This window comes from Rhipicephalus microplus, chromosome 5, assembly GCF_043290135.1.
Source record: "Rhipicephalus microplus isolate Deutch F79 chromosome 5, USDA_Rmic, whole genome shotgun sequence".
In the NCBI taxonomy this organism is placed as follows: domain Eukaryota; kingdom Metazoa; phylum Arthropoda; class Arachnida; order Ixodida; family Ixodidae; genus Rhipicephalus; species Rhipicephalus microplus.
The window spans coordinates 220,414,450-220,438,496 of NC_134704.1; the positions used below are offsets into that span (position 1 = coordinate 220,414,450).

General features: G+C 47.0%; 1 protein-coding gene across 1 annotated transcript in view; it reads right to left on the reverse strand.

Moving 5' to 3' along the window:
* Nucleotides 1-24,047, reverse strand: part of LOC119173513 (uncharacterized) — a 273,757-nt gene that overhangs the window by 158,229 nt on the left and 91,481 nt on the right. The window contains exon 6 of the mRNA XM_037424309.2: nt 7,337-7,502. Coding sequence (XP_037280206.1) covers nt 7,337-7,502 — 166 coding nt within the window. The remainder of the gene's footprint in view (nt 1-7,336; nt 7,503-24,047) is intronic.

Here is a 24,047-nt window from a genome sequence, read left to right on the forward strand (position 1 = left end):
GAACCCCATGTAACGAGTCAATCGCAACATCAAGCACATGCTTGTTGTGTTCTCTGAAAGACATAGAGACTGGGATACCTACCTTCCAAGATCAGTTTTGCATTGCGATCGACCATGGACCGATCAACTGGGTATGCACCTTCTTCTCTGAACCTGGGGAGAGAACTGCCGAATCCGATGAAGACTGTACTTGCGGATGGCAGTAGAGTGCCAGTGGCGACATCAGCCCGCGCTGAATACACAACACAGCTGGGCGAAAAGCTAGCTGAAGCTTTACATAAAGCTCGGTATAATCTCAGAACTGCTAGGGTTTAGCAGCAGGCGCAGTACGACCGCACGCATCGGAACATACACTACGAAATGGGCAATCTGGTGCTGCGGCACCATCATGTTCTCAGCGATTGTAGCAAACAGTTTGCTGCCTCGCTGGCACCGGAATTGTCCGAGCTATACCGAGTACGAAAGAAAGTTTCCTCGCTCGTCTATCGGCTCGCGAACATGAAAGGCAAACCTAGCGACGGACAAGGGCATGTATGTGACTTGAAACCCTACGTGTCATGGGAGGAGCAAGAGGACTACAGTCAGTCTCTCTCCAGGCCGCAGGCGGCAGGTGAGATTGCTCGACATTGAGTGAGGAACCCAGAACTGCGTTACTTCGTGTGTAACAGGCGGAGACAACTCTCCACGGCAGGCCGCGTTTGATATGTTTGATGCAAGATGCAAGGTTCACGCACAACACATATGCGACTGTCAACCTTTCCTCTGTTCTGTGTCGACTTTCACTGAGCAGATGGAGAGTCTAAAGGGAAAGAGGTGCCGCCGTAACAGCTCGGAGAGGAAACCACTCCTCCAGCTGGATCACCCACAACACCCTCCATGTCGGCATCGCGGCCCCAGCCAACCAAGCAACGCCACTTCCAGCCTACCCCATCGCCCTCATCCCCGGGCTTTTACGCAAGAGGCGCCTGGGTGACCAACCGCCAGCCCAGCCGGGAGAGCAAGCTACGTCAAAGCCGCTGTCACAAGGACGAGCCTACCTAGCCGAGCCATGGTTGTCCGGACATCCTTATGGCCTCTGCTACCTCGAGGCCATGGCTCAGCACGCCGAAGATGATTCTCGAGCCTGCCAGACTGGAGCAGCCGCGACCCGTTACTGCATCCCAGACTATGCTGAAGAGGGTGGCCTGGGCCAATGCTGAAAAGCGTCACTACCATATTTACTCGCGTAATCCTCGCACTCGCATAATTCTCGCACCCCGAACATCGCCCCCCCAAAAAATACGATTTTTTTTTCCTCGAGTAATTATCGCACCCCCGAAAACTGCCGCAATAAAGTCGTCTGCTCGTTCCAGCCATTGATAATGATAGCGTGCACCATCTGGCGCCATCTCTTAAGCATCAAGTGTACTATTGCACGGAGATCCAAGCCAAGCCGAACTGGCCAGTGCGCATTGCGGCGTGTTTTGTGTGTTGTGTTGGTAATCTTGGCACGTTATGGGGCGATACTGCAGCCACATGGCTGCTTCAAGTTGCAAGTGATAGATCATGCGCTAAACAACGGCAACAGGCCCGTCAGTAGGCCCTTCGGAGCCTACGAGTTTTGTGTTCGCTACTGATGACGGCAGCTGAAAGCCACCAAGACGCGTTGGGCCTGCCGTGTGCCTAAAACTGGGATTGATGGTAAACTTTATTTCTTCAGAAGGGAATTGCAGACGTTTCTGTTAAATAGCCATCAGCCCAATACTGACGTCCTACGCTTACTTTTTGTAGGCTCCTTTTGAGCGCCGACTGCTACCGCTACGCCCGCAACGCCAACAAGCTTCGCGTATGGTATTCTAATTCTCGACTATTTGCTTCCACTTTTTGTGTCCCAAATAAATCTTGTCTTGTGTTGAACCTCTGCTTTTATTGTTGAGGTAAGTTCTAATTAGTACTTCTTAAAGTTTGCTGTAAGGTGCTTTTGTGAGAATTCCGATTTGCGGTTACTTCATTTTCTTTTTCGCTCTTTGCGTTTTCGTAGAAAGTTTTCCCCGCGTAATTCTCGCACCCCCCAACTTTGCATTGGTTTTCTGGCAAAAAAAGTGCGAGGATTATGCGAGTAAATACGGTAACTGGCAACACTCAGTCGCCACCAACGACCTGAGTGGCGGAGGTCAACAGGGCGCGGTCCGGACCAAAGTGATACCGGCACTGGATCCAGAGCGGCAGTAATGGTGGCAAAAGCGACAGCAGTGGCAGTAACGGTAGAGGAGGTGACCGCGGTGGCGATGACTGGCCATGATGCAAGTGGGCACAGCAACAGTGTTGGTGGCTACTTTGGATGCAGCGGAGACAAGTGGGGGAACCGGCGGCACCCACGGCAAAGGGCCAACCGCAGGAGGGCACGGATTTGGACCCTCCGTCCTAGCCTTCCTCGATGATGAATAACAAAATATTCCCCTGTGGCAGTCTCTGTCGTTCTGGGGGGCCTACTTAAGGGGGAGAGGATGTGAGGGAGCCCGTGCACCCAGCCTCCCTTTCCTTATAGGGGCAGCGCGACAGCCTGGTTGCGGGGACATGACTGTCCCTTCGAGAGTCAATAAAGCCTCTTGTGAGGGGATGGAACACCCCCGTGGCCAGCACTCGCGATTCCCCCTTCCCTGGCACTCGGAACGGGTTTCCCCTTCCTCAGCAAGAAAAGGTATTATTCTCGTCAGAGAGACAAAAACAGGGTCAGTGAACAAAACTAGCTTGCGGACGGCTACACGCTCTCGCTGACACTGGCTTTGGAAGAAGGAGGTCGAACCTGCAACCCCCTGCGAGCCGAGGACGACAACGATCAAGGAGGCGTCTACCTTCAAAGGCGTCTACCTTTAAAGGCGTCTACCTTTGTTTCTGTAGTATCTCCTCGCGACATTTACACGCTATTTCTAACGTATAGCAATAATGTGTCGTTTCGTTGACCTAGCCTGTTACCTTATTCGTCCGAACCCGTGAAGCTGCAATGAGACAAGCTATAGATGGTGGCGTTAATCATGCACAGTACGATTGTTGTCGGTTGGAATATTAGCTAGGCTTCTGCGTCAGCTGTACATAAGACAAACCCCCTACAACGTATACCAGAATGGTCAGTAAATGCTCGCTGCGGACAAAGAATGGTCCGTTATATTCATTGTGAGGAAACTTTCGCTTCCTTAAAACAAGGTTCTATATATATGGGCATCTATGGCAATTTCAAGGGGAATTACAATCACTTCGTCATATCCAGTAGTCTGTTATATCCCGCTTCATTACTTTGAGGTTCTACGGCAATGTTTTGTAACAGTTCATGAAATTTTATTTGCATGCAAGATTTGAAGTTAAGGTAACAAGTGCGCTCGTCTAAAAGAAACAGTTATTAAACACATTCTTTCCATGTTTTTCAGAGGGCCACAAGTAATGATTTCATAAATTCCTAACAACTCGCGCATTCTAATTCTTAGCATTTATTACCTCAAAAGCAAATTAAGAATTTTTTCAAGCAGGCTCAATGCTTTGTGTCAAGGGAGTGAGCATCATCTCAGAAGCAGCAAGGTGTACTTTGATATTGTCTTGAGTAAGGAGAAGACGAAGTGGGAGGAGAAGCTTGTGGAACAGGCACGAGGCACGAGTGCATTCAGGGCAGAGCACACGGCTTGAAGCGCCTGACACGAGCCGTAATGCAAGAGGAATGCGCGATGAGCTGGCATTGCTTGCGTGGCTAGAGAAGAATACGGTCGCATCGGTAGCTACGTTCTACCGATGGGTGCAGCGAACAGACATTCGACTTCGAAGGCCGCGACGCTGGCATTCTTCTTTACGATCAAAAATAGTGTTTTGTGTGTGTGTGTGTGTATGTGTGTTTTTGTTTTCGTTTTACGTTTTTGTTCTGCTCCAACACACTGGATCGTGACTTGTTCCATGCGGTATTACAGTGTAGACCACCTGCAACATAACCGCTTATAGTGCCAGACCATGTGGGAATTGAGGCTGGCCCGCTGCCTTTGCGCGGGCTTTGCCGCCTTTTCTGCCATTCTCATGTCCCGACATGTCTGCCCTCCTTTGCTGTCTGCCGCGCTGGGAAGGGCGGAGTGACGTTTAACTCCCTCACCCGGTAGCGGATGTTGACTGTGGCGGCGCGCGGGGAGCCTCCCGAGAGGTTTTCGCGCGCTGCGTCGGGAGCGGTGAGTACTTTCCGGGACTTCAAACGGTGAGCCACGCATTATTTTCCGTCCGTCGAGTCCCGTCGCTCGGGGCTCGTCGGACTTCGCCGACGGCGCCTCGCGCCCGAGGCGAACGCTCACCTTTTGTTGCCCCGCTGCGTACTCACGGCCGAAGGGCAGTACGGTGCCCTAGTGCGTGGCCTAGCTACGCCGACCCGTCTCCCTTCGAAGCCAACGCGAGCGCCTTTGCCCTCGCTCGAGCAACCGGGCCCTTTGTCCCGGTGTCTCCGTGGATCACCTTTACCGCGGAGACGTGCTCGTGGCACCCTGTGTAGTACTTTGTGCCCGTGGCGTGGATAAGCCTACTTGCTTTCCCGCCGCGCCTTTTTGCAACGGGCTGTACTGCGTTTGGTGTTGCCACAATAAAGTGTTGCAACTTTGAGCAGTATCGTGTTCTCGCCACGGTGACGGTTAATGCGTGCCCTGCGGCTCGCTAAGACCGGACCCACGCTGGTGGCCGTACTCCTTCGGGATACGTGTACACCACAACCAATACAACGCGGTCTTATTTGACTCCCGTTTACCCTACCGTACAGCAACGTGTACAGTTGAGCCCGCTTATAACGAACCTGAGCGTGAGGTGGCATCCGTTGGTTATATCCAAAGCTCATTGTAAATGAAACACAGCTTATAAAAAGTTCCAAGTTAAAATCAAAAATTATTTTTTTGCAAAAAAGCCCCATAATACACGTCTCTTTCGACAGCGCAGATGTGATAAGTACCGTCTCGAGTTTAAGGTGGCGGCGTGTTCTCCGCCGAGGCCTTACAAGCTGTCAGAGGCTGTCTATGTAGCCAATTGCTACAGGCACGCTCGTAGTCGCTGGCTCTGAAGTTTCGTCGTCGTCATCCGATTCCTCTGCATCGCTGTTACCGCGCCCTTCATTCAATATGCCCTCACCCATGCACGGCTTCGCAGTGTCGACAACATCATCATCGGCCGTAATGAAGTCATCCCAGCAGATGTCCCGCTCTCCCAAATCGAAGTCAACGACGCGCTGCCACCAATTAGCGGATCCTCTTCCGGGGCTTCAGGCTTGGCATCGGGTTCGGCGTCAATGAAGCCGGCCTTGCAGAAACAGTTTTGCACGCATGTAGCCTTCACCTCAGTCCACGATGCCTTCAGCATCTTCAAAGCTGAGTACAAGGTCACCCGAAGCGGCAGGTTGGCTGCGGGGCAGTCAGCAGCCATGAGCAAGCGCTCCACAATGCGGCGCCTATGATAACTCTTGAACGCTCGAATGATGCCCAAGTCCAGCGGTTGCACCTTAGATGTTGTGTTGGGCGGCAGGAAAAGCGGGGTTACTGCCGTCAGTGAGGCTTGTACATGGTGCGCGGATAGTTGTCGACCACGAGCAGCATGCGCCTGCCTTTCTTGAGCATGTCTTGGTGAAATTCACGCTGCCACTCTACAAATAAATTGCGCGTCATTATGTCTGTAACGAACAGGCACATATCCTCGAAAGCAACGCGACTTCTTCGATTTGCCGATTACAAAGGACACGCGCCAGTCACTGCCATCTATATTAGCGCACAAAAGTGCTGTGACGCGCACTGTGCTATGTTTGCCACTAGTAAACATGTCGCCTTTCATGGCGCGAGTTTTTCCGGTAGCATCTGATAAAATAGCGCAGTTTTGTCCGCGTTAGAAACGTCTCGCTCCACATAGCTGGAAATGGTGTCTCGATTTGCTTTCAGCCACGAGGCAACGTCTTGGTCACTTGCCGAGGCCGCCTCACCAACTATTAATTTGAACACAATGCCATGGCACACTTTGAACAGATGTAGCCAGCCAATTCCGGGGCAGAAGTCGGGAAAGTCCAAAAGGAATGCAAAGTCTTTCGCTTTGGCCAGCAACATAGGACCGCTTACCGGAATGTTCCGAGCTCACTTGATGCTTGATCTTCACTTTGTTTTGCACAAACTTCCCACGACAACATGCCTAACCGCAGACTAGGCCAATATTGCCTAAGCAACATTGGTCGCTTTTCGTTACTGGTCATGGACAATCAAAGTTGCGATTTTCTACGGAATCCCCAAACTTTTTTGCAATGGCTCCACTTGAAGAATATGAAATTATATTGTTAATGAAAAGGGAGGCATGGACAAAGGGGGCACACTTGTAAAATGAAACAATTGGCACAATTCAGCACACAAAACTTTGGTCGTGATTTGACACAGTTTCTGCGTAATGCGTATAATCGAGGTGGTCTGAAACGTAGTAGACAAATTTCCGTGATAGTACTTTCTTTTGATAGTTTCTTTCCCACATTTATTTCATTAGCTATGTGAGTATTTAAACGTTAATTTTGAACATTTGAAATTTTGCATGTTTGTGAGCACCCTGCATCGCATGCCTTGATGCAACTGATAAACAAATGAGGCAGCATGTTTAGCATGTTTTGCGCAAGTGCAGCCTATAAAAAAATGTTCTTTTGGTTATAGTGTGGTACCGTGGATATTCCCAACTTCAGCGACTTAAGTTATAAGCAGTCCTTGGTGTGCCACACTTCGGTAGGATAGCTTGAGTTCATTGCGAACGTGGTTTAATTTACTTGTGAGCACACGAGTGTCATGCAGAAAAGCCCAACATGTCACTGAAGGGGTGACTAAAATTTTTTAATAAAAATACACAAAAAAAGGTTTGGTTGCTAAGTGCACATTTTAAAGGCGAGTCCATATACAACAATCTACTGATATAACGACCACTTAGTGCGCCACCTTCAAGTTCGTTATAAACGGGCTTGACTGTATAAATTATTGGTCAAGATTGTAGCAAACAATTAAGGCACTTTGTCCCACAGTATTTTCTTCCAATACAGTCAAGCCCTGATAATTTAGGTCCCCTGGCTCTTTCATATACAAAGAGCTGCCAGACACATATATGCATTGAAGACATTCCCATTCCTGGCGTCGTATCATTAAAACTTTGATGCTTCTACGAAATCTGAGCAAATCCTGTAACATTATACATATTCTTTCACGCAGAGCACGTCTTATTTCAGCAAGTGCGTCCTTTTAGTTGTTTCATCACATCCTGCTTGCCACAACTGTATTAAACAAGTATGTTAAGCTAGCAACACAAAAAAGCATGGTCGAAATACAATGAGACCGCTCACAGCCAATCTTCTCGCAGTGAAAACCCGTGCGGTAGTCGTGTTCCGTGGCACGCTCTATGAGCTCGCCATGGTACGGGTTGCGCACAATCCGGGGACGCCGGAAGCCAGGCCGACAGCGACACTGGTAGCCACCCCGCCGGAAGCCATAGCCGTGCACTGGTTCACACTGCAGCAAATGAAACGAATTGTGTACCGAAAGAGAGCCTGACCGAACTACCTCAACCAATCATTTTGAACCATCACAGACATTGTGTCTGCCAAGTATTCAAACTGAAATTTCAAACTGAAAGTCGGTTTACCTTTTTCCTCACAGGCACCACACTCTGACATGGGGTCAGGATGCATAATGCTGAGTGCCCCTGCTTAGATGAAGAAGCTAGGCTGTGCAGCGAAGAAATTCCTCCAGCACACGGGAGTGGCAGGCAAAGAGGCACTCCAGTACAGGGTAACTATTTCCTTACCACCCCATTGATCACAGGCCACTATTCAAAGAAGAGTGCCCCACTCCTGGTTTCATAGCACCCTGTCAGTTAGTGTACATGTTGCTCTCACGTTTTTACAACAGTTCACATTTCCTTCATGAGGCACATTTTAAAAGACCCAAAGGTTAAAGCACACTCCAGTGACATGATGGCATTCACACCTGAAACCATGAGCCCTCGAAAAAGAGCAGTTTTTTCAACAGTAATACACTTGATTTTCTAGACTGTTCAAGCAGCAATGACTAGGACAATGTGCTGACATCTAGTTGGGTAGAAAAATTTCAGTGAATAAAATGGGACCATCAGCTGTAAGCCGCGAGGAAGTGTTGTTTTCACTAGAACTGTGTGAATGGCACAATTCTGGGGGCAAAAGAAATTTCAATATTAAAGTTTCACATGATTCGATGTTCACAACACTTAACATGTGCAATCATATTTCCCTGTCGAGGTACCATAACTCACTACGCTGGCGACTATTCTGAAGCACAAAAGAAATGAATGAGCCCTAAACTGGCCAAGCGAAGCAAACTTACACCCTTTTTAGGACACATTCTAAAATGTTCTAAAACGCACATAAGCCCCTTTTCCTGGGCGACATTACTGTGAACAAGGCTATCATACGGTAGCCAAAAATTCATTTCTCAATATCCGAATTTTTTTTTTATTTTGGTCCACACTCATTCATTTCATTTGTAATTCACGCTTCTTCCTGATCAGACAATGCTTCGTCAAACCATGGACCGACAGGTCTTCTGATGATGTTGCATCAACCTTAGAGCCGCTAAGACTTGCAATATCTGCAGAGGCCATGTTTCAAGCTGTCCAAGCAACCTATCTACACGCAGCATGCAACCTCAGCCTACTGTCTAAGGTAACTTTCAGTAGATTTTCTAATAGCACACATTAAGGCGGCGCTCTCACTCCGGCGGCACGAACACATCGTTTTTGTCACTTTTCCAACTGACGTGGCGGCTGTTCTTCCTGTCTTATATAGTTGGTTTATGTGTCATTGAAAAGCTTAATTTTTGTACATTTTAAACATATCTATTAAAAAAAAGTAAGCTTTTAGCATTTGGGTAGGGAGAGCCAAGAATAAGCGCTATTTACATGGTTTGGCCTGACTGTGTGTCAGCAGTGACCATTTTCTGAAAAATCTGCTGCAGTTACAGCACTGTTCTTTGCGCAAAACATTTAAGACATATTTATCTATTTCCTCAACGTAGCAAATTATTCTAGCACTTTTACTGTATTGCTGATTAGCTTTTGAAAAGAGCCAAATTTAGTAAATGTCGATGCGGACTATCCCGCACCTATTCGCTAGAGAAAATTCATTTTCTGGGTGTATATAGAGGATGGCATTTTCCGTTTGAGTCCTCAATTTTATTTATGTATGCCCGCTCGCTTTTTAATTATATTGGTCTAAATTGGGCTATATTCTCATTAGATAGACCTACCGTGGCCCATTTTTGCGGAGAACTACTGAAGTTCGTTAGCTGAATTTGCACGTGGATAAACTAGAACCCCTGATCTATTTCCTCAACGTAGCGTTTTTCAATAAAGCAAGCAGAAATGCGAAACAAAGCTCGCAAATTGTCTTAATTTATCGTGCCGTAAACATCAACGAAATCGTTGTTATCTTGAAATAGCGCTAAAATCTAAGCATGCATAGCCTAAAATATAACAGTTACGGTCTCCTGGTATACTTATGCACACGAATCGCACACAAGAACTGCAGGAATATTGAGAAATCTACATTATTCTTATCACTACAACGAAAATATTCCCCTAGCGCCACCTAAACAGAAATAAGGAAAGCGCTGAATTTGAAGGTTCCCTGTCTCCCCGAATGCGGCGTGCGAAAACATTTTGCCTCAGGAGGAAACGTCTTTTCTAACTTCAAACCATGCACCGTCATCTGTAAGCCTTCCTCCCCTCTAGAGTCTCATAAGGCTGCGCGGTACCACGGGACAGCGTGAAAACAGGTGGTCAGTATCCTCCGAGAGAATGGGGTGAGCGTCTTCACGGGAAAAGAAAGGCCGAATTCTTGGAAAGTTCCTCTTTTATGTGTGCACGTCTTTGTCGCTCTCCTCACCCCCCACGGACTATAGCGAAAAGCGAGGGCTGTGCGACGACAGTCAGAAGAAAGCAGAAAAACGAACAACGAGCGATACGAGCGAACTGAGCAGACGTGCGTGGATAAGGTATTTGTGAATATCTTTTTTTTTTTTTTTTACCGTGAAATATACGAAGCTTCAGACGTGCTGAGCTTGTTGGTATGAACCCATCACAACAAAGAGCACAAACACGAAACGAGGCACACCTACAGGAATGAGATGAAGTCTGTTTTGTACTTTCTGCGTATTTATTTCATTTATTTACTCTGGGAAAAACTATGGTGCGGCAGGAGTTGAGGACGCGTGTTCGCTTTCCGCCTTTATATACGACAAGCGCACATTTCCATAGCGCCGAAATGCGCGAACACCAATGTTCTGGAGTACCCCATGACGGCGTTCCTCATAATCACTGCAAGCTCGCTCTAAGGGGACACGGGCGCTTGCAAACTCTTCTCTCGGAGTCGGCTGTGAATATTCGTCATCGGTTTCAATAAACCACAAAACTGAGCAATATTTATTCCGTTGCTCACTGCATTAACTGGCTAAAATCATCCTACTGCCTGAAAATCTTGCAGATTTTTCAGCCAGTAACAACGAAGCGAAGTGGCATGAAATTTGCTGAATGCACGGCGTGGTGTAAGAAAGTGCTTTGGTGCAGGGACAGCAATGAGGCACCAGGGCTCTTTTTTTTTTTTCTGCTTTGAAGCACCCGCGACAAGTGAGGTCCTTCAGGGAGGCAGAAAGGCGGATAACGTTTGACTATGCTCCCACTGAGCAGGTCTGGTGGGGGAGCGGCAGTGGTGAAGCCCATCTATATTTCCTATGCACTGAGGGTTTATGCCACTCAATCTAAGGATTGCAACGTCGAGTAGGGAACTTGTTGGTTTTCTTCAGTGCCAGTGTACAACACCATGCGACAAGGCACCTTGCCGACGCTTTCGCCTGAAGGAGAGAGAGAGAGAGAGAAAGGCAAAGGAAAGGCTTATATGCTACCCTACACGGGGAGGGGGAAGGGGAGAAAAAGAATAAAGAAAAATGTCAAGGGCATGCGGCACCTGCTGACAATTCGTCATTGGGAAGTCTGCCGTGCAGAGAACTGTCAATGCGTCAAGATAGCAGCTCCTTGACTCGTTAGCGTGAGTCATAAGGCTGACGAGTAGAAATAGCCGATCTTGAACTCACGCCTAGTAGCTCGAAAAGAACAGTAACGTTTCTGAAAAGGATAAGTTTATAAGAAAGTGTGGTGACATCGGTGCGCATAAAATACGTTTACATGAGTGCGAAACATGCGCTTCGCATTCATGTAAGCAATAGAACGCGCATTGCACTAATGCGTAGGAAATGGGCAGTTTTGCGAGTGCCGGTCAATTCACGGGCCGTAAATCACGATGAGGGGAATGGTGGCCCCCCGTTGTGCGAACTTCGACCGTCCCTCTTTCGCTATAAGGAATTATTATTAGCTCAAGAAAACAAAAACACTCGAGAAAGAAGTGGGACGAAGCAGAAATGTCGGGAGCCGAGATATTCCTGCCTCCTGCCACTCCTTTCTCAAGTCATTGTTATTTTGCTCGCGCTAATATGTACCTATTTATATAGTGGTTGATGACGCAGAAAATCGTGCGAATTTCTGTTTCCCATGCTCGAGGCACGACTAAGCTAATGAGTTATTTTTTTTTTAATTCTTTTACATAAACCAACTCACCCAGCTACAAGTCGCTGTAATTCGATAATCGCTCGCTGTAATCCGACACCACATGGTAGCTGCGGCGTACAGAAGACGAGAGGTCCTGCAAACGGCGTCGCATCACCTTTCCGAAACGCGCTTGCAAAGTCGATGGGCTACTCTGGCATTCGTGTAAAATTGATTACAGCCTGACAGCTCGAGGCAACTGCCAGTCAGTCGGCTGCCAGCTGGTGCGACTAACTAATTTCATTCAACAAGAGGCTGGCACGCCGTCTCCACGGTTGTTGGGAGTGGGGTCCAGTTCGTCTTTCCTCGATAAGAAAGCACGTTTGCGTATAGCCGGGCGTCGACAGTTTGCCGTAAGCCGGCACGGCACGCACAGCGTTTATACGAATGCGACAACTGGCGAATCACGACCATGTAAACGGGGGTAATGCGCTAGATAGACGTATCGCACAAATGCGCCAAGCAGGTCTGGATTTCGAGGGGTAAGTCGACCCAGAGTACTTTTCACGACAAAGGAACGCCAACCACTCGTCGTGTTGGCCTTGTGTGCACTTCTCGCACACTACAAGACAGCTGCGAGGACAGAAAGCAAGAGCTTCTCGGGACCAAAGTCCGCTAAATTTTTCTCTTTTATCTAAGTAACGCCAACTGCCTCCTCTCCCGACCCTCTCTCACACACAGCCGGTGTCTGCCGCCATGTGCTTCCTAACTAGGAAGACTTCCAAAGCCACGTACGTATAAGTAAATTAGCCACGCGCCTATCAGTGAACAATGTGCGAACGCGACGCGCCTTTCTCCTCCAGCTAGTCCCCCGTCAATAGTGAGCGAGGAACGCGTTTTACCAGGTGCTTCCATGGGAAGAAGGGGTGCCCAAGGCGACACCACTAACACCTGAATAGTCTAGATGGCCTCGCACGAGGGCAGGAGATGTGGAATAACAGCCACTAGTCTAGCCTGAAGGTGCGAGGCAGCATGACGAGGGGGGAGGCGGACTGAGTTAGGATGAGGACGGACACAAAAATGCGTGCTCAGCACGGAAGGCGACAGTGCTGTAGTAGTGTGAGACACTAGAGATAGAATGCATTTCTGCCGCATCCTCTGATATGTGGGGTTTAACGTCCCAAAACCACTATATGATTATGAGAGACGCCGTAGTGGAGGGCTCCGAAAATTTAGACCAGCTGGGGTTCTTTAACGTGCACTCAAATCTGAGCACACGGGCCTACAACATTTCCGCCTCCATCGGAAATGCAGCCGCCGCAGCCGGGATTCGAACCCACGCCCTGCGGGTCAGCAGCCGAGTACCTTAGCCACTAGACCACCGCGGCGGGGTTCTGCCGCATCCTCTGGTGTCCACTGCTCGCGTAGAGGGCTTCTTTAGAGTTTGCTTAGCGTGCGCTGCGAGTGCGTGTGGGAGTATCTGCAGCACGAGTGCCTTGCCGGGCTTCACATGAGTCATGACAAATCATAAGGATAGAGCTTCACGGAAGAGGAAGAGAGCCACCATCGCGACCTGTCGAGCACAGGCAGCAGCTGCATTTTCACACCATTCAAGGTAAGACCATTTTGATTACTGTGGTTTCTTTTGATAATAAAAGCGCGCAGCTACAGCAGCAAAAAGAAAAAAAAAACATTATAGAAGCCTATTCTTGATACGGTGGCGAGCTCGTTTTGTACCCCAGACGCAATGTGAGCTCCGTAAAGGAAGGAAGGAAGCAGAAAGCAAATTGTCACGTTGTGGGTGACATTCTTTCTATCATCAGCTTTACGTTGCCAGCTACACTGCTATACTTTACTCTATTTTATGTTGGCATGTTAGTTTTGGCGGCTATATATGTACAAAGACAAATTCGTTAGAACTTCTGTTTTACGGCTTCAGGTGAACAAAACTGTCCAATGCTATAGCCCGTACTTTGTCGCTGCAGCGCCTTTAGGTGCATGTACAGGACGCTGGACAACCAGTCACTCCTAGATAATGCGCGCCCGTGAGAAGAAACTGCTAAGATCTGCGGACGTGTGGAGTCTATAAGAAGCCTTGTTTCTTTGTGTATCGGAAATGTCGCTGCTGTGTATCAAAAGGCTAAGGGTAGGTGCTTCTTAGCGCTGTGACGAGAGGTCTGGGCGAATCAGGACCTACAGCACGCTGTGTGTACGTCACAACGATCCTGCTTCCGTGTTTGTCTGCTTGGGCGCCTTTTATTTGTCGTGACCTTGGGCTCCGTCTATCTTTCTGACGTGCACTTGTCCGATCAAACAGCATATTTGCGGGCGGAACATTGAGCAGTGGTGGCAAAGCCCGGCACTTTTGTCTGATGCTGCTTTTGTCGCAAGCACGCGGCGTGCTTGAGAGCTGAGCACTGTAACTGAGAAAGTGTTCTATAAAAGCTAGACTGTGCTCAAAGTAAAAAAAAAAAAAGATGTGAGATGCTCCCAATCAAATGATTCTGCACACACGAGTGCTTATCTCACAGCGCACGGACACGCGCGCACACAGCGTGTCACATGCCCTATCCGCCCAACCATCCTCTCAAAACGCTATGACGCACTTGCCAATCCGTAATGGTTCATATTTTATCCCGGCCACCCTTTTCTACCGTAAATATGCTTTTTTGGAAACAAAATTATTTAATTTATATATTGATATATTGATTGATTGATTGGTTGATTAGGTTCAAGGAAGGCAGCACAAACACCTGTATCGTCTATCTTGCCTTTTATCGACATTCAAGCAACCCATAGTAGACGACTGTCGGGAGAAATTCTTTTCAGTAATTATCCCGACTGAGAAAAGGACTCGCCCTTTTATTTTGAGTTTTGCATCGGTCCCTCACCACGCCAGCTTATTATTCATGCCAGCTTTGGAAGTGTAGTTGCTACGATCCCTGTGCATCTGGTGCTAGCTCACTAACCACATGATGTACCTTCCTGTAAAATTTTCAGGAAGGCGAATTCGCCGGAAAGCAACAGAGAGCAATGCCAAAGCGCCGCCTGTACGCCATGCTTGGACGACAGTGGTTTTGCCAGAGAGGATGACGCAACGTCTGAATACTGGGACAATTTCGGCATCGTCGAAGAGTCGCTGCTGGGCCTGAGTCTGGAGACAAGCGTCACAACTCAGCCAGAGGAGCCGATCATCACCGGAAGAAGAGTTGTGTCGCTGGCCCATTTCGTGAACGCTGTTCGTAGTCTTGACGACCACAGCTGTCCTAAGCTGACTGGACGTTTTGCACTCGTGAAAGAACGGAGAGTGGGGCTCTGGTCGGAGCTCACGTTTACCTGCAGTGAATGTCAGGAAATCAGAAAGTTGACGACTGACCCCGTCACAGAACCAACGTCCCTCACTGACAAAGCAAACATAGAAGTCAATGATGCTGCTGTTTGGGCATTCATGAGTATCGGATCGGGCCACTCGCAGTTCAAGGAAGCAATGGCAGTCATGGAAATTCCTGCTATGAGCAAAGGGGCTTTTCTACACCGGGAGGAGTCCCTGGGAAAGGTAAATAAGCTGATAAATATTTATTTTCTCTTTCTGAAGACGATGGAGGATGTACAGCGCTTTATTTTTAGTAAAATTCACGTGAAGCGACAGTGGCCCGTGCATGGCAAGCGTTTTGAACGGGAGTACGGCACGATGAGAATTTCTCTGCAACATTTCGTCGTATACAATGAAATGATTGATCGTGAGATGTCAGGATTACAAGTGAGCCAGTAATCAACCTGTCTAGGAGCTCACTCACACATTGACGCAATTACAAAGTGCGGCATCGCTATTGTGAAAACAATTTCGACGTTGTAATCTGCTGTAATTTTTGTTTTGTTGCAGTGCTGGAAAACCGTCCTTCTTGACCAAATGATAAAAGCCGGAAAAGAAGAAAAAAAACTCGCGGAAGAAGCTGGGGCTTTCTGTGAGGATGGCATAACCCCCTATATTACAGTGATTGTCGATGGTGGGTGGTCACACCGCAGTCATGGACACCGGTATTCCGCCAACTCTGGTGTCGCTGTGATTATAGGAGAACGCACGAAGAAGCTCCTCTACATAGGAGTACGAAACAAGCTGTGCAGTACCTGTGAGCACTATTCTAGGACGGGAAAGGGCAAGAAAGACCATGTGTGCTACAAGAATTGGAACCAAAGCTCAGGGGCAATGGAGTCGGATATTATCGTTGAAGGCTTTCAGAGAAGCGTGGAAATGCATGGTGTGGAATACCGGACATTCATAGGGGACGGGGATTCGTACGTTTTACATCAGATACTCACGAAAGTGGAGTACGGGCGCTTTGTAAAAAAGAGGGAATGTGCAAACCATGTTGTGAAATGTTACACCACTCGGCTCTGTGGCATAGCCAAAGAAACAAAGGGCGGTTCAGCTTTCCTGAGTGGCCCTAGGATTAAGCGGTTAAAGAATGGTGCACGGAAGGCCATAAAGCACTACGCAAACATTCTTAGAGATGTACAGGGTACTGCACAAAAGCAGCATGCCCAGAAAGCCGACCTTACGCGCCAGCTTGCGGGTGAACTCATAAATGGACAAAACATGTTTTTGGTTGCCACGACAGATGCAAAGACTACTTCTGTGATGGCACCAAAGGTGACAACATTTATGATAGCATGCCTAAGGTGCTACAAATGAAAATAGTTACCGCTGCCAATATAATTGCCGAAAAAGCTGACCGTCTTGTGACAGATGATACAAGTAATCTTGCCGAGGCAGTCATGACACTGGTAGCCAAATTATCTGGTGGTAAACAGATCAACAGATGTCAAAAGGGCTCTTATGAACACCGCTGTTATGGAGCTGGGCTCAGCTTTCAGCTGGGGCCACAGTGGCACTGCACCACATCCAAAACTGTAACCTGCAAGAGGCCCGCAGCCGTCTTGAAGCGCTACGCAAGCAAGAAGACGGCTCAGAAAGCAAACAAAGAGTCTCTCAGAAGAAAACTGTTTGAAGAAAATGGCCACCAGCAGCATAAGCGCAAGGAGTCTACGGTGAACTACTCAATGATTCATTATGGTCCGAATTGCCAGCAGCCAGACATGCCACCAGAGCAATATGCCGAGAAAGAACGGGCTGTTTTAGCAAGCCTGCAGGTGAATGAGAAACAGCAGATGGAAATTGAGAAGGCTACTCGAGGACAGGCTGATAATCCTACAAGGCATTTTGAAAGAAACATGCGCCTAACGGCGTCGAATTTCTATGCAGTATGCCGAAGGAGGGAGTGGACACCGTGTGACACGCTCGTGAAGACCCTGCTCTATAAGAAAAATTTCACCAGTGCCGCTCTTGAGCATGGAAGACAACAGGAACGTGTCGCACTTCGGTTATACGAGCAAGAAATGGAAACTGCTGTGCAACCTTGCGAGTTATTTGTTTACCCAGAGTACGGATTCTTGGCGGCGTCGCCAGACGGATTAATTGCGAGCGACGGTATCGTGGAGGTGAAGTGCCCATTCACTGCGAAGAACATGGAGCCATCCGAGGCAGCTAAAAAGTACAATCAAAGGAGCCAAGTACACGAACCACCCAAATTGAGCCGCTCTCATAACTATTTCTACCAAGTGCAAAGCCAGCTGCATATCACTAAAAGAAGTTTCTGCCACTTCGTCGTCTGCACGTCGAAGGGAATCCACGTACAGCGGATCGAAAGAGATAATGACTTTTGGAAATTCAGAATGCTTCCACAACTAATCAGATTTTACAGAGACTGCATGTTACCTGAAATTGTAGATCCCTGTACTACGCGCAGCATGCCCATACACAGACCACAGTGAATGTGAAAGCAATTGAGTCACACCAGCAGTCTAAACGAGCTTCGATGAAGAACAAGGAGGCAAAGCAGAGTGGCGACTCGGACATTTTCCACAGCCTTGAGTCGTAGGACTGCTGGGCGCGTGCACTGTCAAGAAATTCACCAATTGTGACGATGCTACCTAATGGTGATTTTGAGCACACTTTTGTGTTGGGGCAACGCCAAATGCGTCAGTAGTTTCGGCCATGTGCAGTTGTAGCTATTTACATATTTCCACGCAAATTGCCAGCGCTCGAGCGTTACGCATACCACTTTGTGCATTGCAGGCGTCGCGAACCAAGCGAAATGCCGAGAGCCCCGTTACGACAAGCGAAGCCAGCCGCAGTACACGTGCCAGCCCTGCACGCGCGCGAGCTGCGACTGGTGGGGCTAGCGAGCGTGACGGAGGAAGAAGCCGAGGTTAGAGGCCAGTGGCGAGTGACATCGGCAGACTCCGCGTTCGCTCTCTTTCGTCCTTGTTCGCTCTATTGGTTACGCCGACGACGCCAACAGGCGCCGCCGCTCAACGCATCAGTATGTGCGTAAGAGCTTTGCTCTAAAGAACTGCACATTAGGAGAACGACCTTGTATATATCGAATGGCAGATGCAGGCTCAGATTTGACGATAGCAGACTCTTGCTCGAACAAGCTATGAAGTAGCAATTCACTTCCTTGTGTCGGGTGTGTCATCAGCCATTCACATGCGTTCTGCAGCAGCAATGACCGAGAGACATGACCACAAAAGCGCCAATGAACTTTTGTAAAACGTTCGTGTGTGATATAGGATAACGGAAAATAATAATAAAACATACACCTTCATTCTCTGCTGTCACAAGTTCACATCCGAAAGTCGTGATTATATGTACTTTTGCTTTGTGCGATTTCACATTTCTCTCAATGTATGCATTGTAGTTCTGCGGGCTTTTTTGTGTGTGTGATGTTCAGGTGTCTTCGTGGCTGTAACCAAGTGCTGCCGACGCTCGTTTCGTACTAAATAAATTGTCACAACAACGTGTATTGACTCAATCTTGCTTACTGCATGACAGCCCTTCATTGCATAGCATATACACAACACTAAGACTCGTTGCTTGAAGATATGTTAGCAGACATAGTTATTTGAATTGATCAATCATGCATCCAAAAGCCTTATCCAGTGCGACAAGACCTTTTCTTCAACTCCTTTGCAACTATTGTATTTGTGTACTCATGCTTTTGCCTTGCATGCGCTTTACGAACTCGAAATGGGTACGACATAGAAGTAATACAAGCAGCGGCTGTGTAGAAAGATGCATGGGAGATGCACTGTACCATAAGTCTTCCCCTCCCTTGTTGCCCTCCTGGGAGGTTTGTGTGAATCCGCCCCAGTTTTTATCATGAGATGTTTATAGAGCTTGAGGTAACGGCCTCGAATCTACGAGCTTGCAGTCAATAACCGATTTGGGCGAAAAGATCACTCTTCATGTTATTGCCACGACCTTTACAGGAAAAAAAAAATGATGTTGAAATAGCGTACGCGAATAGAGAAGTCGTTCCTTGAACAAGGGAATAACGCACCTGGACCATTCAGGCCACGCATGTGCGAGTCTCGCTCATATGACACACAAGAGGTAATTGCTTCATTTTCGTCATAAAAATAGTTTGTCGACTAGTCCGATGCTTTGCGTACGGCAACGTGATAAATAAACGCTGCATCAATCAAAACATGAATTCATACTAGCCTGCTGAAGTTTCAATTCAAATGAAATAAATTACGCTACGTATAGTGGGGAAAACTAATGATTATGCAGTCGGCACGTGTTGGGCACCGTGAGTCACAGCGGCTGCACTTCTTAGCACGCGATTTGCCTAACTACCCGTTTTTTCTGTTTTGTTTTGAAAATTCGGAAGCTTAGGTCATACTGAGAAGGAAGTATACATAGTCAAATACAATTTGCCTTCTCCTGTCCCACCGAACTGCATCATGCTCCAGCAACCCCAATTATTTGTAGAACGAACTGTTCTGTTGAACCTCGCATGAATACTCATAGTCCAAGCTTTGATCTCCGTTGTATACATTGTTGTGACCTCTGCGATAGCGTTCTTCACTCAACCCCGCATTCCGACACTGTATGGAACGTAGAGCAGCTGGTCAAGCAGGCTACGCAGCCTACATGAGGGATCTCTTGAAAAGCAGCGACCGCAGGGGTCAGGGGCTTGTGAGCATGGAGAGAGATGGAGGTGTCGTTGAAGGGGAGAAAAAAAAAAAAGCCCCTGCTCAGTGCCTCATTTCTTCGAACCGTGTCAGCGCAATTTGCACCCCCTCGTCATGCAGTGTGGCGCGCCGGCAGACTTGTTTCAGTTCACCTCCGAAATGTTGGCCTTCCAGTCCCGACTTGGTGGCGCCGTCTGGTGTTTTTTCCAGAACTACTCGCAATATGGCGACAGTAGAACCGCCACCTTAAGGACAGGAAAAAATGAATGCACATATGAAGAGACAGAGGGCTAATTCCAACATAGTTTATTCTCAAGAAACCAGAAAATATTTAAGCCCTTGTCTAATGAGTCACAGTCACGTGAGCATGGTGAACAAAGCGACAATATATGTATACATACATACACACATATATATACCCATACACTGAAAATCTCGAAGGCATGCACAGACTTGTTCATTCTCTTTCTGACAGTGCTATCGACAGCTTGCCGACACATATATCTCCAAGTGCAGCAATCTGCTTGGCTTATAAGTCATTTCGTTTGACATTTGCTTCTAGCGGTTATTGTCAAGTTTTCAAACATAAAGGAATATTGATGCAGATTATAATGTCTGCACGAGAAAACCATCCCTTGCGTTTTTTACAACTTTACTTTTGTGTTCATGCAACCTATCATTATTGCCCTACATAATATTCGCCACATGTCAAAAGGATGCTGTAAATGACCGAGGTCTTGCATTCAAGCCGTCGGATATCACTGCACATGCCTTGATATTTTCAGTGTGTGTGTGTGCATGTATGTTAATAATAATAATATATATATATATATATATATATATATATATATATATATATATATGAGAGAGAGAGAAAATATATGCTTCTAAAAACTGTTTATTTGTGACAGTTCGATCGGGGACCGATCTTCATAATGAAGATCACTCTAAGGTGTGTGTGTGTGTGTGTATAATATATATATATATATATATATATATATATATATATATATATATATATATATATATATATATATATATATATATATATGTGTGTGTGTGTGACGCTACAAAATGGAGAAACGTCGTGGTCCAGATGCCATGCGTTTATTCTAATGCACGCGCACTTCCTCTTCGTCGGCTTCTCCTAGAATCACCTTGTGAATGCGTCACACTTCCCCCTCCCCTCGAGAAAGTCTCAGTTCAGAAGGTTCAAAATAACGCCGCAGTTTGCTAACATGCACAATGTGAGAGTTTCTACGTAAGGGTAGCACGGAGCGGTTGATCTCATAGTTCACTGTTGAGACCTTGCGTAGAATCTTGTAGGGTCCTTCCATGAAAGAACTCAGTTTGCCGTTGTTGGGATGCCATGGTGTCTCGTAAAGGACAAAGTCACCAACTTGGAACTCAATCGGAAGAAATTTTCTATCATAAATGACTGTTCTTATTATGGTAGGCGATTGGTAACTGCAGTTTTTCACGCTTCTTCGACGGTTTCTTCTCGTTGTTCCAGTACAGTAGGATAAGATGGAATTCCATACATCAGGAAGGAAGGTGCGTAGCCGGTCACTTCGTGGGGTGTTCTGTTGTATTCGTCAATTACCTCCGGAAGTAGCTTAGTCCAAGACTTCTGTGGTTCGTCATTGATCTTACATTTAAGTCTCGTTACGATAGTCTGGTTTGTCCGCTCGTTCATGCCGTTGCATTGTGGATGATGAGATGAGGTGAATAGTTGGTGTATACGATTATGTTTTAAAAACTGCTTGAATTTTCCTGCGTTAAATCCTGTTCCACGGTCTGAAAGGAGCTTCCGTGGTTTTCCAGAAGAAAAAATTGTTTTTAAGCATGAAATGTAGGCGTCGCTGTTCTAACTTTTATGAGCAAACGCCCATACGTAGCGAGTCGCATGATCAATAACCAAGTGTATAAACCTTTTTGACGAGCCATATCCAGAAAATCCTCCTATGGTGTCTATTGCAAAGAGGTCGAAGGGCTCTCCAGCTGGAGGCAGTGATTCAAGCGTCCCAAACTTTTTTGTTTTCGTCTTCTTGCATCTCTGGCATGTATCACGATGCCGAATGTAAGTGGAAACATCGGTTATCATATGCGGCCAATAATATTGCGGAGACAGGAGTGATAGCGTCTTCTTCACTCCGACATGCCCAAAATGTTGATGTGCATTCTTCAGAATGGTTGGGCATAGTTCATGGGGCACGTATATTTTCCGTAGTCCATTTCTTTTAACGATGATGATGTTATTTTCCAATGAGTGCGTTCCTTTTGGACGCTCATTGTTGCATCGCTGAAGGTCGTCGTGTGATAGAAGATTAATTATTGGGGCTCTGGAGAGCACATCTGCTTCGACATTACTTGCGCCCTTTTGATGTTTGATGTTCACATCGTACATTGGCAGTTCCAAAGACCACCGCAAGAGACGACCTTGAGGATTTTTAACATTCTTCAGCCACTGGAGTGGAGAGTGATCTGTTACAGCAGTGAATGACTTTCCATGAAGGTAGCAATGCCATTTACCAATGGCATCTACAATGGCAAGACATTCTCTTTCTGTAATAGCATAGTTTACCCTCGTGCTTAAGTAGTTTGCGGGAATAGTAAGCAACAGGATGTTCTTTGCCTTTGTCATCAGGTTGTTTCAGCACTGCACCGATGCCTTCGCCAGATGTGTCACAGTACACAGTACATGGTCTCGAAGGGTCGTATATGCGAAGCACCGGTTCTTCAGTTATCCGCTCCTTCAGTTCACGAAAGGCTTGCTCGCATGTTTCTGTCCACACCCACTTGCTGCCTTTGTGGAGTAGTTTTGTGAGTGGAAGAGCGATATCGCTGAAGTGGGGGATGTACTGACGGTAGGTGTTTACAGTGCCCAAAAAACGCTGGAGATCTTTTTCTCGTTTTGGTGTAGGAAATTTGAGTATGGCAGCCACATTACTTTGCTTAGGTGTCACTGTTCCTTGTGAAATTTTGTGGCCCAGGTATTCAATGCTGCAGCGTGCAAATTGGCACTTTTTTCGTTTTAGTTTTACGTTCTCGGTTTTGAGAGCTTTCAATAGCGCCTCAAGGTGTCGTATATGATCATTAAACGTCTCTGAGTATACAACCACATCGTCAAAGTAATTAATAACATTGGTGAGCTGATGTTTCGCTATTATTGATTTCATGGCTCTTTCAAATGTAGCTGGAGTGTTCTTCAACCCAAACGGCATTACCAACCACTCAAAATGACCATCAGGCGTGACAAATGCAGTTTTCTGAACATCGTCAGGATGCATTTGCACATGTCAGTATCCCGACGTTACGCCCAACGTAGTGAAAACCTCCGCCTTTCCTAAGTGTTCAAGAATATCATCTATACGTGGAATTGGTTGAAAGTCGGGTACCGTTATGGCATTGAGTTTCCGGTAGTCAATACATAGACGAGTGCGTCCTTCACCTTTCTTTTCTGCTGAAATGACAGGTGCGGCATAGGGCGATAATGAAGGCCTCACAACACCTTGCTTGAGGAGAGCGTTAACTTGCTTGTTGATCTCCACTTTGTCTGCCTGTGAACATTGGTATGGTGCTCGACGAATAGGGACAGCATTGGTAAGTGCGATCCTATGTTTCTCAGTAGTGATGCACCCAATATCTGTACGAGATTTCGAAAATATCTCGTCATACTTGCTTAAAAGAGAGTCGAGCGCCACAGACTCATGCTCTGATAAGCTTTCTGAAGTCAGGGTTCGCATCAGCGGGGCTTAAATGGTTTTCTTTTCATTGTGATGCGGAAGGTTCATATTCTCACGTGCTTGTGTCACTGACTTGCTTTCCAGATTTACAGAAAGATTGAAGTATGAAGCGCTGTCTAGGCCAAGAATTCATTGCGTTCTCATGCCTCGCAGCACATGTGCATAAACTTTCTTGATGACGTTCCCAATTTATAACTGAATGTTTACGCAACCCAAAGTTCGAATGCTTGATGCAACTTGCTGGACCATGATGCTGGAGTCTCTCATCAACTGAAGCTTTAGCTGTTTGTACACATACTGCTGATACAAGTAATTGTTGCTCCTGTATCTAGAATTGCATTTACTGGCTTTCCGTTGATGAGAGCACTGAAGTGTATTAATGAAACTCTGGGTCACCCTCCTCGTTTCCCCGTTCAGTATCAATAGTGGACACATTGCCGCGGCACGGACATTCGTTGTGCCAGTGAAACTGTCGTGAGAAACCAGCAGCTGAGCAGTATCTACATTCGTTTTGCAGGGCACGCGGTTGAAGAGTTATTGTCGGTTGCTGCGATCTGCTGAAGAGACGTGGAGCTCTTGATGCGATACTAGCGTTACGAGTAAAGGAAACTCCTTTCACCCGTTTTAAAGATGTCTCGACCCGTTGAGCAGCGATGAGCCACTCTAATGACGAGTTGAAAGACAGTCCGGCGAGCACCA